Source organism: Rhopilema esculentum, chromosome 10, assembly GCF_057945365.1.
Source record: "Rhopilema esculentum isolate cy_ngs chromosome 10, ASM5794536v1, whole genome shotgun sequence".
In the NCBI taxonomy this organism is placed as follows: Eukaryota; Metazoa; Cnidaria; class Scyphozoa; order Rhizostomeae; family Rhizostomatidae; genus Rhopilema; species Rhopilema esculentum.
The window spans coordinates 12,801,490-12,821,562 of NC_142824.1; the positions used below are offsets into that span (position 1 = coordinate 12,801,490).

The 20,073-nt window shown below is 35.9% G+C and overlaps 1 protein-coding gene across 1 annotated transcript; it reads left to right on the plus strand.

The window, feature by feature from the left end:
- Positions 1–2,269: 2,269 nt before the first annotated feature.
- On the plus strand, positions 2,270–19,638 carry LOC135689450 (mediator of RNA polymerase II transcription subunit 17). The gene is made up of 14 exons (XM_065206682.2): positions 2,270–2,416; positions 5,099–5,272; positions 5,640–5,775; positions 6,743–6,941; positions 8,070–8,276; positions 9,063–9,160; positions 9,305–9,376; positions 10,450–10,524; positions 12,167–12,345; positions 14,730–14,789; positions 15,941–16,078; positions 17,162–17,276; positions 17,793–17,932; positions 19,235–19,638. The coding sequence occupies exons 1-14, from the start codon at positions 2,310–2,312 to the stop codon at positions 19,440–19,442; spliced, it is 1,908 nt and encodes a 635-aa protein (XP_065062754.2). The 5' UTR covers positions 2,270–2,309; the 3' UTR covers positions 19,443–19,638.
- The last annotated feature ends 435 nt before the right edge of the window (positions 19,639–20,073 follow it).

Here is a 20,073-nt window from a genome sequence, read left to right on the forward strand (position 1 = left end):
CTGCAGACTTGGGTGTAATCAGGATCGATTTTTTGTTTGGTCTAAACTTGGTTAAGAAATGTTGAGGAAGGTTAAAATATTGGGAAAGTACCCTTTGTGATAAAACTTCATGATTTTTCGAACTGCCTTTATTCAACCAAAAGTTTGGAATGGGCGTTCCATGCTGTTAAAAAGACGGTTGTAAGATTAAAATATCCTCCTTCTCCTCACAATTTCTTGGTGAAACATTTTGGGCAATTCTTTTGCTTTGCTTTCAAATGGAACATAGTACTTTCGTGTTTCCATTGGCTTTCAGTTTTTCCAGTGGTCACTGAAAAATTAAAATGAACATGTTGAAAAGGAGTTCACTATATGCAAGATGTTCATAGAGAATCTAGATTCCTAGTAAAAGCAAAATCGCCGTAATAAAAATCGAAAACATATACTGTTATTCCATGATCCCAAAAATTCTTTTTGCATCAAAAAGCTCTAATGGGTGTCTAAGTCCCCTGTAAAAATAAACGAAGGGAGCGCGAGCCCCAAGTCCCACTACCTCACCACCAATGATGTAGGCACTCTACGCTTATAGATATTTACTTACTATGCTACTTTACCCTTGAAGCACCCTTAAATTTCTGATTTGCTTTCAGCTAAAAAGGAAATTTAAAAGAGGGATTTAGAAGGATTTTTCAAAACTTTATATGCAATGGCAAAATAATAGAGCTTTTTGAAAAATCTTTAAAATCCTAAACTTTTCTGAAAGGCGCTAAAACTTTCTGAATAACTTTTGCCAAAACGTGTCATCCTTCGAAATTTGTCCCTTCTTACTTTAGCTCGTCAGTCGTACCCTTAACTAGTTCCAAAACAACAAAGAAAGTAATGCAAAATGTTGCAGAAATGGAAAGTTGTAAATTCCAAAATGATAGACGTTTGGGCTTTTGCAGGTTAATTCACAAATTTTTTCTATTGAATCAGCCTTTCCATTAGGTCCAAAGATGAAGAACGGGGGAAAGGAATTGCGAATAGGAGAGGATTGGAGAGACGAGGGTAGCATTCACTCCAACCACCAAGTGCCTTCAAAACCTCCATTTAAAAGAAGAGCCTTGATTTTCAGCTTTAAGTCCAAGACGCAGATTGCAAATGAAATTTTATTCTTTATCAGCATATTCATGAATATAGTTTATGAACATTGTATATTCTACACATGATACTTGGGATGACCAGTACGGCGACAAAGACAGGCATTTATGAATTTCTGTTTTACAATTGTTAATCCAATTGAATTGAATGATTTCATTATAATTATTTTGATAGCTTTTGAGTCAGTGATGTCATTATAAATTAACTACAAAACGTTTCGTCGTGACAATATTTCGGACAAATATTTTTAAGAAATTCTATTTGATTAATTTCACGATGAAATTTTTTGCATTTGATTATTTTGAGAATTCGCATAGAACAAATATTAGATGAGCTCGAAAACCAAATTTATGTTACTCTTTTAACGAACTTTGTCATTATTCTCATTTGCATCGTCTTTATAATTATCTTTCTCGTCAACATCATCATCATAATCATCATCGTCATTGTCGGTTCCTGAACTAACTTCGTTTTCACCATCGTTTGATAAAAATAGTTCTGTCTTTTATCACCAATTTCAAAGGATTCCACTTTTGTCTTCTTATATTCAACTGTGCTACTTCTTTCATTCGTTCAGTATTCACTTTTCAACCCAAGATTTGAACTCTACAGAAAGAGAAGTTTCCAAACCAACTTTTCCTATTTGAGATGTTCTTATGCTTTCCGAATCTAATACTTATATTTCTACATATATATTTATACATATAAACTTTCATACCATATAGATAGTGAGTAGAGACTCTTTGAGTGCTAAAAGCATCTCTTTTGACCCGCTTTCAGATAAACTGAGAAATATACCGCTTTTACTTTGATTTTCCTGAAATGCTGTTTTGTTTTAAAAGGCTGCCTATGTTGCCATCTCTGTGTTAAAAACCCACGATGAAATTTCGTCACGACGCAATTCGGAAAAGTTATCCGAAATTTTTTTCGACAAAGTTTATCCACCGAAAAATTTATCTGACGAAATTTTTGCTGTAGTTTTATTCTCTTAATTGTAACTTTATACAGTTATTTTTTCAGATAAAAGCAAGTTATGGAAAAATTTTCATCGACTTTCTTTTTTCCACAAAAGTATAACAGTTCTTCTAGGATTTTATATAGAAATTTAAAAAATAAGATAGAGTTTTAATTTTTTTTATTCAACCAGAAAGTCATAGAGCAACGACAACAACAAAACAGTTCGATTCATCATGGCTTCCAATGGAGCAAGGGCGCGTAGTGTTGAAGTCAGTGTAGAAAAATTGCTAGAACACGAAATAGAGGAGATCTCTCGGGCTGGAGAAGAAAAATATCGAAAGTAAGCATTTGAAGCATTATTCAAGTGATAATTTTATTCAGCGATTGGTTTATTCAGGATTGTTACAGCCTATTTGTTTCTGAGCTGTGTTTTAAACTTATCATTTTGGAGCCTTGGTGCCAATAAACATTTAAACTTGCATCAGTGGCGGCTCGTGGTGGAAATGGCTGAATATTCTAGGGAGAAGTTCTCCTCATATCATCACGAGAACTTAATATTAATTACCAAAATGCACAGCTCATATGAAATGATTTACATACTTAATTCTGAAATTTAAAACATGTCATTTAATTTGTTTTCGTTCCAAACTAGAAGGATCTCGTTTGTTATGTTCTAACTTGAAGATTCTCCCTTGACATTTCAACCTAATAGATAATGCAGTTGAAAAATTAGTCGTTATTAGTTAGAAAAATGGCCTTTCGCCATTGGGAATAGCAGTTATACACAAAGAAAAGGTGAACAATGGATATGAAATTCAAACTTAACAGTTAACACATGACTGTTAGCGAATCCAAAGATTCACAAAAAACCACATTTTACTTGCCAAATAATATTAGAACCATATATGCTGCTTTTCATAACATCTGTATGAAGGTACAACATTTTCGTTCAGTTTATTTCAAAAGATGTCATAGAAATTTGTACAATGGGTCATTTCACCCTTTATTGATTTCTGCTGTTCTTGCTAACTTGATTGCTAATTTCATCACAAACTCTTCCAAGGCTAACTGTATCACGATAACCATCCTTTTTTGGAATATATCGAGACTCAGTGAATTTACGTCCAGATTTTAATGTTTGCTGTAGCTCAGGTCTGTTTGGGCCTAGCAGTTGCAGTTACTCTCTTGCATAACTATAGACTATGACACAACAAAACTGTACGACTGTGGCTAACAATTTCATTGATAAGGCCTAGGCCAAACCTATCCAGTAAAGTAAGGAACAAACAACAAAGATTGATTTCTTTTGAGGCAAACCATGTTGAGAGAGCTCTGATGTGTGTTTCGTTCTGACTGAGAGATATGTTTTTCAACAGTAGTTGTTGTTGCTCATGGGAGGGCAGAAATATTCTTGCCCAAAAACAGGCTCGATTAGCCAATCACTGTGCTCGCAGAGTCACATGACAGCCTAAATACGCATGCCAAAACAATTTGAATTTGCCCTCCCAGCTTCAACTGTGGTAAAATTTTGCTTCTTTTAGTGGGAGAAAGACATAGAAATATGAGGAGAAAAAAACTTTTTGTGAATTAATTTGAAACAAGATTGGGTTGCTGAAATGTAAAACTATATTTTCCAGGGTTTTTCTTTGAACGATTTGCTCAAAAGCATGATTTGATTTATGTTAAAGCAAGTCAGGAACCACTGAATGTTTACAATTTTTTGAAATTTCTTGGTGGGGGCACTGCCCCAAATGCCCAATAGCACAAGCTGCCACTGACTTGCATGTATTATGAGATGAACTATTCAGCTTCTGCTAACTTGAAATCGAAGGTGAAATCAGACTGCTGCTGACATGTGAACTTATATGCCACAAAAGAGGGTAATTCCATATAAGAACAAAATAGAGAGAGAGGCATACACCAGCCATTTCAGATCTTCACAGAACCTTGCCCACTTATTCCTTACTTAGCAAAAAGAAAAATGCCAACTTTTGTTCCAAGCTCCAAACTGCTCATAAGTTGTGGCTCTTTAAAATTGGTTCAAATCTTCCAAAGGAAAAGGTCTTGGTTGCATCCATCTTGGGTTTTCCTTGGCTTACACATCTATGCACCAGAGTGCAAAGTATTTATTGTGTTGGGGGAATTATCTTCTGCAGCTTATGCTTGCGTAGGAACAAATAATGTTGCAAAATAGCAGTACAAAAGCTGTAGAATTTAATTTTTAAATAGCATTTATAGGCCTCGTGGTGAGGCTGTGTGCAGGATTCACAGAAAAGTTTGTGCTGCAACTGGATGGAATGATCTAAATTTGCAAAAATGCACTATTGGTATTCGAGAAAACTATTATTGCATGGGAAAGGCATTCCCATTGCATACCCAAACCTGTAGTCTGGTCTGTGTATAATGACCAATATATCTTAAGTTTCACTGTCACTTATCTTGAAAATTAGCACCATCAGTTGTGCGATGGTTTCAAATTGGGTTTGTGTAGGGGTCTAAGGATCCATAGATTGAGGATGTTTTTGCTGGTGCATTATGGATTTTAATTGTTTTAGTGCAGATTTACAGATCCAGAGATTCCTGCAGATGTCAGATTTTAATGATTATTCTGAATGAGTTCTGGATTTTTGCACATTGGGTGTTGCATGAAATAAATGCCCATTTGATAGAAAAATATAACAGATTGGCTGACTATACATTAAAAAGAAGCAGCTTTACAGATTATGCTATAAAAAGTAGTGGATTTGCAGATTTTGCTAACCCACCAAAAAGTGCTCAATTCAGTACTAGCTCTCGGGCATTTGATCTAGGAAATACATTCCCTTCAAGGTCCTTTTGGTGTTTTTTTCCAAAATAGTCCACCCATTATCAGCTCTATATTGATTATATGCATGACGTTTCTTTTGAATCAATTTTCCAATTTTATACAAATAACTAAATATTTTGATCAAGTTTTATTTGGGTAAGATTTTAATGGAAAATGAATGTGTAGTATATATATTGATATTTTGTTGCATTTCAGACTTTTAACATTTTCAGAAGAGCTAACAGACTTTGCACATAAGATTGATTTTCTGGGTGACGAGGGAGACTCAACAGTGCAAAATGGAGAAGATGATGAAGACATGTCTGATAAGAAACAAGATCAATCAAAGGCTGAACAATGGCCATGGGAGTCTGTTCGAAACAAGATACGGTAATTTGCTATTTTAATTCTGATTATTTTTTAGCATCATCAATGATGTTATTGTTTTCACTTATTCTTCACATATTTAGGCACTTAGATCTTTTTTTGCGAAGTTAGAGAGCCAAGGTGTCAGATTGCCAAAAATTGGATGAACTTTTTCTTCCCAAAGACATGGGTCCTTTTTTTTATATGAAATTATACTTCTAAATTTCAATGCTCATTATTTATTTTTGTCTCTTTTTTTAGTAGCTCACTAAGCACCATATCCAAAAAAGTTTGATGTCTATAATCTACAGCATTTTTGATATGTTAAGTGAAGAGAGCAGGTGGTTGCAAATGGTTAAAGGTTTTTTATCTTTAATCTTTTTTCACACAGGAGTGCTCTCTCTGAAGTGTGTGTTCTCCTTGATGTTCTGCAAGTTATGAAGGAAAAGAAATACCTTGTTCTTGAGCCAGTTTCACAAAATGCAGAGCCACCCAAACAAGTGGTTCAAATGATTGGAAAGCGAAAGGTAGGAATCTGTTCAAAGCTGTTTATTCATAAAACTCTCACTATTTCCATTTTTTTTATTACTGCTAGAATGTGTGTAGAGTTTGCAAGGCTATAGAGAGATGCTTCAATTCATTCTCTTGTGTTTTTTATTTGACCATAGCGACATAAAAATTTCATTTCTATTTACAAATACACCTTAAATATAATTACATTGCAATAAAACAAGAAGAGCTTGCTAGGATTGGGGACCTAGCAAGGAGGGGGTAAATACCTTAATGGTAAAACTTAATATTCTTTCCATGCTGCTTTTTACCTCCCTAGTATGTTGCAACTAGGAACTCATTTTCAGCTGAGTGAACTGAGGGCCATCCGCAAGCTGGGGTCAAACCCGGACTGCTTGCATGGCTGTCGAGCACCTTAATCACTCGGCTACTGTGACACCTTAAATACCTTAAATGCAGATAAATTAGGCCAAAGTCACCTCCTTTTTAACTGAGGCTTCCAAAGTAATGATTGTCTTCAGCACAAAAACCTCCTGTGGGTGACCAGATTCTGTGTTTCATCAAGCTGAGAGTTTTCAATCATATTCTGTCAAACTCATAGTAAATCCCTCTCTTGCTTTGGTCCCTGGGCGGGGATCATGCTTTTTAAGCTTGTCAACGTTCCTCAGCCAGAGGTGTCTACTCCCAGTCGATTTATGCCTTGAAGCAAACAGATGATTTTAAGACGATTGCTGCGTGTCTCGATCCGGAGCTCAGAGCGTTTTGACCTCACACGCCTAATCTCAACCCGAGGCTTTTGCTGACAATTTGACAAGATGACTAACTGATGCAAAAATTGGTAGTACAAAGGTTATTTAATGTAGGATGGTGCGAAATGTTAACGAATTGTAATTGGAGGACTTATGCTGGAAACTACCTGTAAATCCTATATCGTATTTCGCTTTAACCCCTGATTTTTCAATTAAAATCTATTTTATCCAACAGAGTCTTGCTAAAGCCGCTGACGTCATACGACTTGGAGCTGAGCGAATGACGCAAGGGAAGGTCGAAGAAAAATATGATAGCTATACTCACATTCCCTTGCCCAAGGTGGATTATTTCTCTGAGCTCATGAAATTAAGACAAAGATGGAAAGTTAAGAAGACAGGAAATGCAGTGACCGGCGAGCTGAGTTATAAATCAGGTAGATAATTTTTGTAATTAAATCTTTCATCAATCATGCAGTTCACTAATTAAACATTGTAAGTGAATGCATGATGTTGTAAGTCGTACCCATGGTAGCTCTAACATTAGTGATCCACAAGTTGTACAAAAGAAATACTGAGCGTATTAATTCTGAACCGTGTTATGTTTTAATGAAAATGAGAATTTTGCGGTACCAAAATCCAAAATGATAATTCGCAGATATTGAAAGAAATTCAAATTGTTCTCTGGAAAGGGAGGGGGTAGCAAGGACCATGGAGCATATTACATATTACAGCTTGGGGAGGCTAAAATGTTTTTTTTGGGGGGGAGGGGCTAAAACATGCTAAAAACCAAGAGCAAGGCAACATTTTGTATGGTTTTAAGTACATTCTAGAAATTAAATGGGGGCTAAAAAACCCCCCAGCCCCCTGCCTCCGCGGTCCCTGGGGGATAGTACAATTAAAGGATTCTTATTGACAACTCTTACTCTCTGTAACATACATTGTGTTATGTTGGGTTTTGGTTTTGTCACATTTATCTGGACTGTCACTATGTTTCTATGAAAAGTACAACCAATTTTTGATTCCAATTTTTTTCTGCAGCATATGTAATGAAAAATGAATAGGTCAGTGATATTTCATCGTACTCCAGAAAAACTTTAACGTCCTGAAAAAGACTTATAGATTCCTAACTTAGGTCATAATAAGTCCTAGAATGTACAATCCCGGACAAAAATAGTTGAGACTTTTCATGGAGAACTATATCGAAGAAAATTCTCTTTCATCTGAAAGATAACTTTCCCCTTCTCCCAATTCAATGTTAAATGCACATGATTTTTAAGGAGAAATGATAGAACTACACATTCAACATTGATTCGGGGAAAAGGGGGGATACGAATTTACAGGGGCAACGTAAAGTGGAGAAATGCAAAATTGCATTTTGTCTCAACAATTTTGTCCAAGATTGTAGTTTTCAAGTTGAAAATTCCAATATAATTTCCTTTCGCCATTGTCCTGTTTCTTTCAGTGATTAAAATCATCTTGGGGTTTAGCTATTACTACTGGTAAGGTTTGATACGCGGAAACGTATAGAATATCAATGCTATAAAATGTTTTATTCTTTCTAGCTGGATCGACATTTTGGCACCCTGGTTTCTTTGAAGTGAAAAAGACTGAAGACCTTCCGGAGGAAGAAAGAGACGGAAGTGGCTGCCCGTTGTCTGTAAGGGTGAGCTCAGATCTTGAAGATTACTCCAGAGTGAAAGTGAGGATCTCTGATTTAAACGAAGAAGATGAGAGAATGGATGTTGACAATGGAGAGCCAAGCTCGAACGGTACTTTCCCCTTGTTACATGTGTTTAAATATGATTTCCGAACATAGCTTTAATTCCCCAAAATGTTTGTTTGAACTTCCTAAATCCTTTGAAAATTGAACTTCCTTCACTCCTAAATTCCAATGTTTTTCAACTTCTTGTATCCGATTGGCTGTTTGTAAAGAGACACCAGTGGCTTTTTTCGTTGCCACGCCTTATCCTGGTCAGTTCTGGTTAGAAGAGGGAAACAGTGAGTGTATACCGAACCAAGAGGTACTGAGATGTGATTGTAACCGTGACCCAGCCTTTCACTGGTTTGCAGGGGTCTTTAATTCTGTTTGAAAGTTTATTAATTTCAGCAGGTACTTTAATTCAGCCAAAATATCCTTCGAAAATGATGCTATCTTACTCCTGGGGGGAAAGTTCTTTACGCTGAAGTTTTTCGTATTTTGTTAGATGAGTCATGCATTATTGCTTATAAATCCTATATTAAACAATGTTTTTTGACTTGCCTGTTGACAAGATTGTCTCAATTCTTGCATTTTATGACACCATCGTTTCTTGTATATATTGCTGTGTCAGTTATCCACCGGAGCACAATCTTGTCAACTTTTGATGGAGCTGATAAGTTACAGGAAAAAGGGAGGCATGTTTGTGCAAATTTCCCATAAGATTTGATTCGGGTTAGAGTATAATTTGAAATAGGAGTGGGATCGGAACTGGTCTTTGTACTACTCAATATATATATCCCGTTAAGTTGCTCTTGCAGTTATTAGTATTTTTGATAACGAGGTTTTTTCAAAGCAGGCACTTCCTCAGCACGAGGTGAACTTGATGCTTCACCCTGGCATAAAAAGCTGAAACAAGCACAACATAATATATTCTGCAAAGAACTGTTTTCCCAGGTAAAATTATTTCCTATTTTGTGAACCTTATAAGTTTAGACTTATTTCATATGAAGTATGCGTTGATCTGGTTAATATCAAAATAGGTAAATATTAAATTTCTCCTTCTATTCAAGCTGATAAATCTTCGTTATTTCTTTCCAGATTTCGAAGGAGGCATTTCATTCTGAGTACTTACAAAATGTCCAAGTGACTGGAAATAGAATTCGTTTGCAAGTAAGTGCATGTTCAGAATTGTTTTGCTTTTTATATATAAGGAAAAAAGAAAACAGTATAATCCTGCTTACAAGAACAAAATTTAACATGACATGACGTGACGTGACGTGACGTGACATAACATAACATAACATAACATAACATAACATAACATAACATAACATAACATAACATAACATAACATAACATAACATAACATAACATAACATGACATAACATGACATAACATAACATAACATAACATAGCATAACATAACATAACATAACATAACATAACATAACATATCATAACATAACATAACACAACACAACATAACATAACATAACATAACATAACATAACATAACATAACATAACATAACATAACATAACATAACATAACATAACATAACATAACATAACATAACATAACACAACATAACACAACATAACATCACTACACATAACATAACATAACATAACATAACATGACATAACATGACATAACATAACATAACATAACATAACATAGCATAACATAACATAACATAACATAACATAACATAACATATCATAACATAACATAACACAACACAACATAACATAACATAACATAACATAACATAACATAACATAACATAACATAACATAACATAACATAACATAACATAACATAACATAACATAACATAACATAACATAACACAACATAACACAACATAACATCACTACACATAACATAACATAACATAACATAACATAACATAACATAACATAACATAACATAACATAACATAACATAACATAACATAACATAACATAACATAACATAACATAACATAACATAACATAACATAACATAACATAACATAACATAACATAACATAACATAACATAACATAACATAACAAAACACAACATAACACAACATAACATCACTACACATCACATCACATCACATAACATCAGATAACATCACATAACATCACATAACATCACATAACATCACATAACATCACATAACATCACATAATGTTCAGTTTCAAGATTTGAATTGTTGTTGTCATGCCATTTATGATGTGTATTGCTTTTTAGCTGTTCCCTGATGCCTTTGCTGAGATCACTTATGAAAAAGGTCTTAAAAGCGACGAATCTAGCTACGAAAATCTGGTAACTATGCTTTCTCATAAAAATACCAAATTAAGTACTTCTCTACAGAAACTTCACCTTATTTTTCTTAATGAAAATCATGACGATCGAAACGAACCAGCCAAGTTTTCTTTGAAGAGAAAAATATTTGTGATTTTGATTTTATAGGTAAACATGTCTTATAATATTTTTTCTACAGGGTTGAATCTTCTAGCGGCCTACGACCTCCCTAGAAATCTGGACTCAACGGGATCTTTCCCATACTGTTCTCCAACGCAACTTTTTGGAATCCTTTATTCTGTTTTCCAAATAAACGAGACCTTGATATGTGGCATTAATCCCGTTAGTATTGAGCAAAAGTACCGAGATCGGAATCGCGATCAATTCCAACATGTGCGTTATCCTTCATTTTACAAAATGTGTATTTTTAGGTTGATGTTGGTTTAGTTTGTCTTTTGAAATGAAAATGAGGGATCAAAATGACAATTTCATTAGGTGGCGAAAACGCTGTATTAGAGGACCTTTGACGACTAAGACCACTGCTGATTTTTAAACGTGAAGGATAGTGGTCGCCTCTTTTACCCCCTCCCCTAAACCCTATTATTGTTATTTGCACAATGTAAACGGGTGCTTGTATTTTTCATAAACTGTTCTTTGAGATTTAGCCTACATTTAATTTCTAGACTTAGTTAATTTGCCGTAATCACTGCTACATTGAGCTCAAACTTTGCATACAATAACCCAAGCTTTCCTTTCTATTCAGTCTTTTAGAAATTCTTCTTTCATTTTTCCCTATTCTAAAACCTTTATATGTTTATCTTTCACATATATAGCTGTTTATAATTCCAAGCTTAATAGATTTACAGATAATATATTGTTCTTTTGATGGCTTATAGATGACATATAATTAAAAGGCAGGGTCTGCCAAAATCTGGAATGGGGTTGTAAAGGGGTTTGAAATCCCAATAATATTTTCTAAATAGGGTCATCTATATTGTTCTTTGATTTCAAAACTATATTCTATTCTATTCTATACAGTATGAAAAGGCTTATTCCTTTACTATCTTGTGCTCCTATCCCAACCTTACTTTGTTTTTCGACAGCCGTGGTTTTGCTACTGCAATAGGTATTCACTACTTCATACAGGTTGGTTTTATATGGTGCAGTGGGTTTTGATGCATTTAATATCTAACTAGTTTCTAAAATTGACAAACAATTGGCGGCTTTTTTACTGTTGGGCTTTTATCCAAAATACTAAGAGACACATAAAAGAAAAGAAATTCTGTCCTTTCCATTTTAACAATGGGAATTTTCCATTTTCCATTTTGATTATATGATATAAAATTAAACGATTTACCAAGAAAGTGGTATCGATTTATAATTCTTTATCTAACTTTTTGTATCTGTTTGTATTTTCTACTATCTGGCTTCCAAAAGTAATTTTTGGGACACGGAGAGGCTGTACAGTATCGAGCAGTGTTCTGGTCCTTTTCATCGATCTGATCACACCTTGTGATTCCTATGGAAGAGCATGAGATGGTGGTCGGGACTGAGAATCTTGTCTCTTTGATCATAGGTAAAAAGCCCTTTACCCAAGAGAGTGTACATAGCTTTAAATGTGCAAGCATGAAAGGATTTAATCAACACTTTGTGGAAATTTCAGCTCTCGGGTTATGGAGATGTGCTGGAACTGCGACTGCAACAGTTATTGCACGAGCAACACCTGGCGAAGATTGATATCCCTACTCCACAGCCAGCCACAGCTCCATGGACAACAAAGGACAAACATTCTTCTAACACGCAAGAATTTCTGGCTAAGAAGAACATAGCGTACAAAAACAGGTAATTGCAAGTTAACTTGTTTAATTCCGAATCTGCATCTTACTTTCTAAAAGTTCGGGAATTTTAGTTACCGTTAACCAGCCTTTAACCTTCTTTGTATTTCTCTCATTTTCAAAGCTTTCTTCAATTCATTATCAAATTTTGTCTCATGCTTCCCTGTGGTCCAGAGCAACCTCCAAGTTTTCTGAACTACCCATAACGATAACGATTGCTTTAGTTCTTTTTTATTTCATTTCGCCCTGAAAATGAATCCAACGTGGTGTAATATGCGTTTTGGTACCCTATGCAAAAGTGTAACATTGTGAAACGCAACGTGTTATTAGCACCCCCTTGTTAAAATAGTTCGATTGTTCTTTACATTCTGAACAATATGAGCCAGAACCTTTGTGTACCCGGACCAAAATCACAAGGTTACCGAAACGCATATGACACCGGCAAGAAAAATTAAAGTGATCTCATCCTGCCTCGATTTTTTCCGCCTGTCTACAAAAAGTCGAAGCATTGGGTTTCACTAGTATATGAAATAATACTCGTGCCGAAATCACATTTCATTTGGGCAATTTTTCTCTTCTTCGGGTATCATGAGACGGCCCTTTATAAAACTGCAGTCGAATACATATCTAGTTATCTATTATCTTTTTTATCATTTGAATACTTTAAGGCTCTCTCCTTTAGAATCTGTCGTTTTACTGTGTTTAAGATCCTTCTAAACTGATTTCCTAGATTCCTAAATCTATCACATTGGATCTTTGAATTCTCGAAAGTCCCTTTCTCAACACTACGCTTAAGACCCCTTCTCTCACTATTTTATCCCTCGAAATCCTTTCCCCTAACCTCTTTAGTTAAGAAGCCCCATTTCTCACAATCCGCTTTGAGAAACTCTCTCCAGATCTTCAGCACTTTAAAGACCCTGCCCTACAATATACCCACATTCAAACATATTTACCCGCGGCTCGCATCTTTCAGTTTTCCTTACTCTCTTTTTTGCCCCACGTTTCGATATCTCTTTCCGATAATTTCCAACATTCGAATGTTATTCTCTAGAGACTCTGGGCCTTTCAACGTTCCTTCGTCCTTTTCTTTGTAAGAAGCAATGCTTGAAGTTTTTCGCAAGTTGTTTCCTTTGTGATGCGTTTCCCAGAAGATTTTCAATTTCAAAATTCTTTCTTTCGGCTTTTTCTATGTCCCTTCTTTAGTCCTTCCAACCATGTTCCCACATTGGAATGTTTTCCCTAGTGCTCTTGGCTATGCTCTTAGACCCCGTTTACATAAAACTTGTTCTGATTGATTTGCGTTTACACTGTGCCGCACAAATTTTGTCCACTTTGCCCTCCCGTTTACACTGTGCCGGATAACTGCAGTCACGTGACCTAAATCGTGCACGGAACGCCCAAAATGAAGTCATCTCTGGGCAACAAAATAACAATTAAATTCCCGCCAACGTAAAAAGACTTTGAATTCTCTCTTCAGAATCATCTGCTTCTCTTTCAGACATAGTCCGAAGATATTGTCAAAACAAATTAGGCAAAGTTAGTTTTAATAATTCGTTCTGTGAAACAAAATGACGCTGAAATAGCGAAGAAAGTGGGGAAAGCTTACAAGGATGCCAGTTTTACGTGAACTGACAAGATACTGCACTTTTAGCAAGGGTATTTAGCGACTACAAGGCAGCCAAGATGTCGAAAGGTCTTGATTGGGAGACAGTGAAAACTAAATAGGAAAAAATAGCCAATCGCTTTCGAGCAAGATACGATGTGGATAAAATTTATCCGGATAAAACCGTCTACACTGTACCACATAGCTATCCGAACTAATTTAATCCACTTTCCTATCTGAGCTAATTTTTTGCTAATTTTAGCCGCTCTCAAATTTGTGCGGATAGCGTGGGTCTAGTGTAAACGCGACGCCTATCTTAACTAATTTTGATGCGGATAAAATTTATCCGGCACAGTGAAAAACGGGGTCTTACACACAATATCCTCACATTCCAGATAAAAGTCTTTTGCTAAGGCTCTTGGTCCCAGATTTTGCTAGGGCAATGTTTCTGTATTTGATAGCCTTTGCTCGATTATAAAGACTGTTCTTTACTTTATATTTTGGGCTGCTTCCAACGATTTTCCTAAATCAACAAGCCTTTTCAAGGCTCTTTTCCTTTATATATTTCTAACTTTGCTTTTTTCACGATATGAAATAATTAATGTCTATCTCATTTTTGTCTTTTATCTACTTTTTTAAATGTCCATCTTTTGAACGTTTTATTCGTTCAATGTATCTTACCTGGATTTTGTACCACATAGCTTGAATTTATTATTACCTCGATATATGGTCTGCCTGATTTTTTATTTTTGGTTATATTAATTGCAGTTTCAATTGTCCTTTTTCAGTAAACCGTTATTGCTGGATACATATTGCGATGAGTTAAAGCATATTGTCTTGCGGAAAAGGTATTTTCATTGTTATTTGATTTATTCAAATGTTTATCCAGTAGAGCGGTATAGGCTTTTTAACCATCGGAAAAGCAGAAATTTGATGGAATTTTTCATTTGTCTTGCACCTACATTTATTATTTGATGAACTTTATTTTCTTGGTTCTTGGGTAGTTATTGCTGCGAGAGTATCTTGTAAGTTTTCTATTTGCTAAAGATCATTTCTGCAATAATTTAGCGTTGGAAGTATGCTTGTTTGTTGCAGGGGCACCTGTGTGAACCCTAATGTGTTTCATTAGATGTTTTGAACTAAATGTGAATTTTGGCTACTTAAAAATTTTATAAGATCGGCAAACCAAGAGGTATGCAAGTGCTACATCTTTTCTACTCCCAAAGGGGCTATTTAGTTGTGCTTTGGACTAACCCTTTTTACTTTTTATTAAATTTTCGTTTTAATTGGTCTTAAAGCAAGTTCAATAGCCGACCTGTTCTCTTTGTTTTCCCTGAAAACGTCCTGCAGTTTTTAAAGTGAAACATTGACTGATGGCCATCGCCCAACAACGAAACTGCCACTGCCAACAACGAAAATATGATTTATTCCAGAATTTCTTCTCTTCCGTCTAAGCTCTAAGAAAGCAACCCCCCTCTAGCAGACACCTTCCTCCAGCGGACACTTTCCTCCAACGGACACCTTCCTCCAAGGGGCAATTCCCTCCAATGGGTACTTCCCTCTGAGAGACACCTCCTTCTAAACAGATACGTTTAAACCTTCCTTCAATTGACACCTCTCTTTAATCGCTACCTCATGCCCATGGACACTTCCCTCTAACGGACCTCTGCTTCCAAATGGACACCCATCTCTCCAACAGATACCCTCCTCCAGCAGACACCTCCCTCCACGACCCCCTCCTTTCAACAGGCACCTTCCTCTTACGGATTTCTTCCACCAAACGGACTCCTCCTTTCAACGGATATCCTCCTTCCATGGACGCCTTCCTCTAGCAGCCATCTTCTTTCACCGTACACCCACCTTTAAACAGACACCCTATTTCACTTACTCCTCCCTCCATCAGGCATCTCCTTCCAATGGACGTTACCTTTTGTTCAACAGGTACCTTTTGTATAGAAGTAAATTTAACTTTTTGTTACCAATATTACTTTGGCCCTAGGACAACTGCTCTGCTCGACCGTATGGCGCTTGAATACTCTGATCCATCAATAGCAACGGAATGGAGCTCCAATGCTGGACCGAAAGTATCATTTGCCAACGTCCATATGTTTTCTAAAAGACAGAAACTTTGCTATAGGTCTGTAGCATTTAAGAAATCGTTTAGATTTCTTCTTATTTTTCAAACATTTTTTTCCTTTTCTGGTTTAGCACATTCGTAGTTTTCCTTTGTTGGATAATAATTTCCTTTTGGGAACAATGCCACCTTTTAGACCCATTGAATTCTCTCTGCTTGGTACTTCTGCGAATTTTCAACGAAACGGTTAGAGCTCGTGGTCTCGCAGAATGGGAGAAACCTCTACCACAATCCTTTTACTTACTTAATTGCAAATCAGTGTTGGAGAATTGATCATAACAATGGTTTTACTCAATGTAGTTTTGGGAAGAATTACTACTCACTATTGATTTCTTCTCTTCTTGGAGCATTCTATACTATACTATTTCATATGATATTTAAATGTCTGTCTCTACTATTAAATTTAAATTACAATGGAAGGCCTTCTGCTTTTGCCCCTATGTGTGATTTTATGTTCTAGAACCTAGATGTTTCCGTGTTTGTTTTTTTTCAGAAATTTGTCCCACCTCTTTAAGCATGCATCTATATAACACTCTTGTTTAAATAAACAAACTTTAAAAACAACATCAAGGCATTTGCTCAAAAATAAGAACAATGTAAGAAAAAGCAATTTGTTTTTTGAAAATTTTATCTCATGTTAACAAAACAGAGTAGATTTTATAAGCTACTTGATCATGTTGTTAACAATGTCATTCAAAATTTTAATTAAGTTGTCTTGGAAAAAATTCCTTGTTTAAGAAAAGTCAATTCTAAAATAAAAACAACATCATGTCAATCGAGCCTCGAATCATAAAAAAATACGATCATCGAGCCTCGGACTCAGTTGTCTGGTTCTTGCGAAAGAGTGTAAGGGTGTAGTCTAGGAAAGTTTTAGGCCTTTCTTTGGAAAGTATAATTAGCCTTTAAATAAACTACCTTTAAATGTAACGAAAATAGGGCGGGGTTTGGTTGAGGAACTTATGTTTCATTTTTTTTTCATGGCCTTACGAAAATTGTTTGCCTGTTTTTACCCCCATGTTTTCTTGATTGTAAGAGAGGCATTTAATCCCACGTTGGTATTACCATGTTGTTTATATTTTGGTCCAGGACATCATTTAACTTGAAGATTGATCTGGACAAGTTTGTGCTGATCAATATGAATGGGACAGTTGTGCGTTTGAACTGGGTTCTCGATGATCTTGAGGACTACGTCAAGATGCAGGTATATCCACGTTATTTTATGTCATAGATCCAATATTTATGCATCGCATTTAGCGTGAAGTTGACATAGTTTAGATTTCTTAGGGCTCTTTAGGATTCAGCCCTTTTTCTTTTTGAACATATGATAGAAAAATCCTTCTGTTTTCTCTTCAGTTCTCAAACAAACTTAAGTATCCATAACGAGAATAGTTCAAGCAGTTGCCTGGTGATCGCATTAAGCGTGGAATTCGGAGTAGCAATTTAGAACCGTCCTTTTCTTTAAATCAAATACCGCGCACAGTTCTGTCTATAGGACACAGAACACTTTGTGACAGAACGGTGCACATTATTCTTTATTAATATCCATGAAAGTCTTTCACTGCAACATCCTACCCTTGGCCGTTGATTTGTAAGCTACCCTGTGAACAGACCGTTGCTGACTCCAACATGGTTTTAGGAAAAGCGAATATTTTTCTGAGATGACTTTGGTATCATATTAATGATAATTGACAATGTTTTTTATCAATACTTACTGCAGATCACTATTCACTTCGCACATGTCGCCCTTGGCATCTTCGAAGACTTTGGTTGGAAAATTTTGCAACATCCTAACAATATATCAATGGACAAAAGAGGACAAAAGCTCTATGTGAAAGCAAGAAGCTTGAGTCAGGAATGGTAAGAAAATCATATTCTGGTTTGATCCCACTTATATCTTCGTTACGTCATCCAGTGCAGCTGCCATAGCGGACTTGATATCTTGGAAAGAGGTATATTCTCCAAGAAGACTCTTACCCAATCAACTTTCAAACAACGGGGTCAACAACAAATTGGCCCCAACTGTCCCCTGGCCACTTGGCTGAATTTTGACGAACATATGTTATGTGAATTGATAAATAGTCTAAAGGATGCTCAACAGATTAGGAATGATCAAAGGAAAAGGCTAATGATTTGGAGAAAAATGATTAAATCTTGCATGTTGTTAATGCGAGTTGAATGTCAGGGGAAAACTTTAGAACGCAAGACTTGTTCTTTTTCGGGTAAAACCTATCATCGCCCCCTTTTAATATACGTAGACGCTGGATTCCCCCTTAAGTGGCTCGCTGTGCCAACTCGTATAATTACCGCTTACATTGTCGCAGAAACGGTTCTCTTAACAAGGGACCAAGTCTTTACTAGGTCTGTCATAGATAAGAAAAAATATACTTGTACATACAAGCAGTTGACGGGACATGGCAAAAATTCCATTCTGCATGTTTGATGACCAAAAAAGATTGAATAAACTGGCGAAAGGCAAATTTTTCTCCGTATATACTAATTTGGGGGTGGAGGCTTGAATGTGTTGGTGTTGGGAGGAGCTTTGGGACACAGTGAAGTGGGCCATTTGTCAGTAATTTTTCAATTAATAACTTGTTTTTATAACGTCCTCTAATTAATAGATGTTGGAGCGATCGAGTCCTGGAAATAGGGTGGTGCCCAGTCTTTCTCCCGTCGACCACTGCGTTGACATGTACTTCGTGATAAATCGCTTCGGCACATGTCCTCAAGGGTTAATTAGTTGGCTATTGTGGCTGAGTGTGTAGTAAGCACGTTTTTGTTACGAAAATCACATACATAATCTCACAAATGGATTTTCTCTATGCTCCGACCTAGACTTTACAACAATAGATGACAACATTGGCTTTGCTAACATGAGCATCGAACGATTATTGAGTTGAAGGGCTTGAATGGGAATGGGGAGTCGTTCGAAGAATTTAAAAAACCTGTCTAGAGGAACTTTTTTAAAGACCCAACAGTATTCATTAAGCATTTATACTTTACTTGGCATCACAATTGTTAGCAAATCCTAGGTTTTGTTTTAAATTAAATTTGTACATATAAGGTATTTCATATATCATAAAATTTTCCTTTCCGTTTTTCCTTAACTGCGCAGAATTATGAAATTTGCTTCTTAAGAATCACACTGTTTCTTGCTCCTAGCGTGATCTCCTTGCTTGTAACTGAAGGGTTCAGCTTTCACGCAAGTCTACAAAAGTCTCTAAATACCGAAGAAGAACAAGGATCAAGTTTATTGCTGGATGCGAAGTGGACAAAACTTGAAGGCAAACAAGTGGATATTGACTGGGCATCGTTGCAGGGAAAGACTTTCGCCGAGAAGTTTTACGAACTAGTATCTTCAAACTCGTGACAAAAAGCAAAGCTAAAGTCTTAGGCTTTTCAGTCATTTTGTATTCATTATCTTTCAAAGAGAGTCAGTGCTTCTTGTAGCGAACAGCTATTTTATAATGTTTGACAAAGTACATCAAAATACAACTGGTTTAAAAATGTCCACATAATAGTGACAATTGCTCTCAATTTTTTAACATCAGTAATCCTGTCAGAAATGTCATCTTTGTCGAGATATTTAAATTTCAGACCTCCACTGATGCTAGATTTTGGATTGACATGCTTGAAGATGTCAGATTTGATTTTTAAGATATTCATAAAATTTTCGCTAAGCTCTATTTGCCTCCAAATAAAATAGTTAAATTCTTGAGGAAACCAATATTTTCGCGTTAAAATATTGTTCATGAGTATCATATTACCATCTCTTGTTATAACGCCCGGCTTTTCATATAACGTAACCTGTTGGCGATGGTCCGCGATACAAAACATCTCTGATAGCTGTGGACCATGTTCGATGGTTTGGAATTTTTCTCCATAGTAAAAGCCATTTCAAGGGTGGGTTGGTTTTTGAATGTGGCCTGCAATGGATGCGAGAATTCACCTTAGAAAGGAAGCGGTGGACTTTCATTGCAAAAAGCAAGAGAATGTAAACA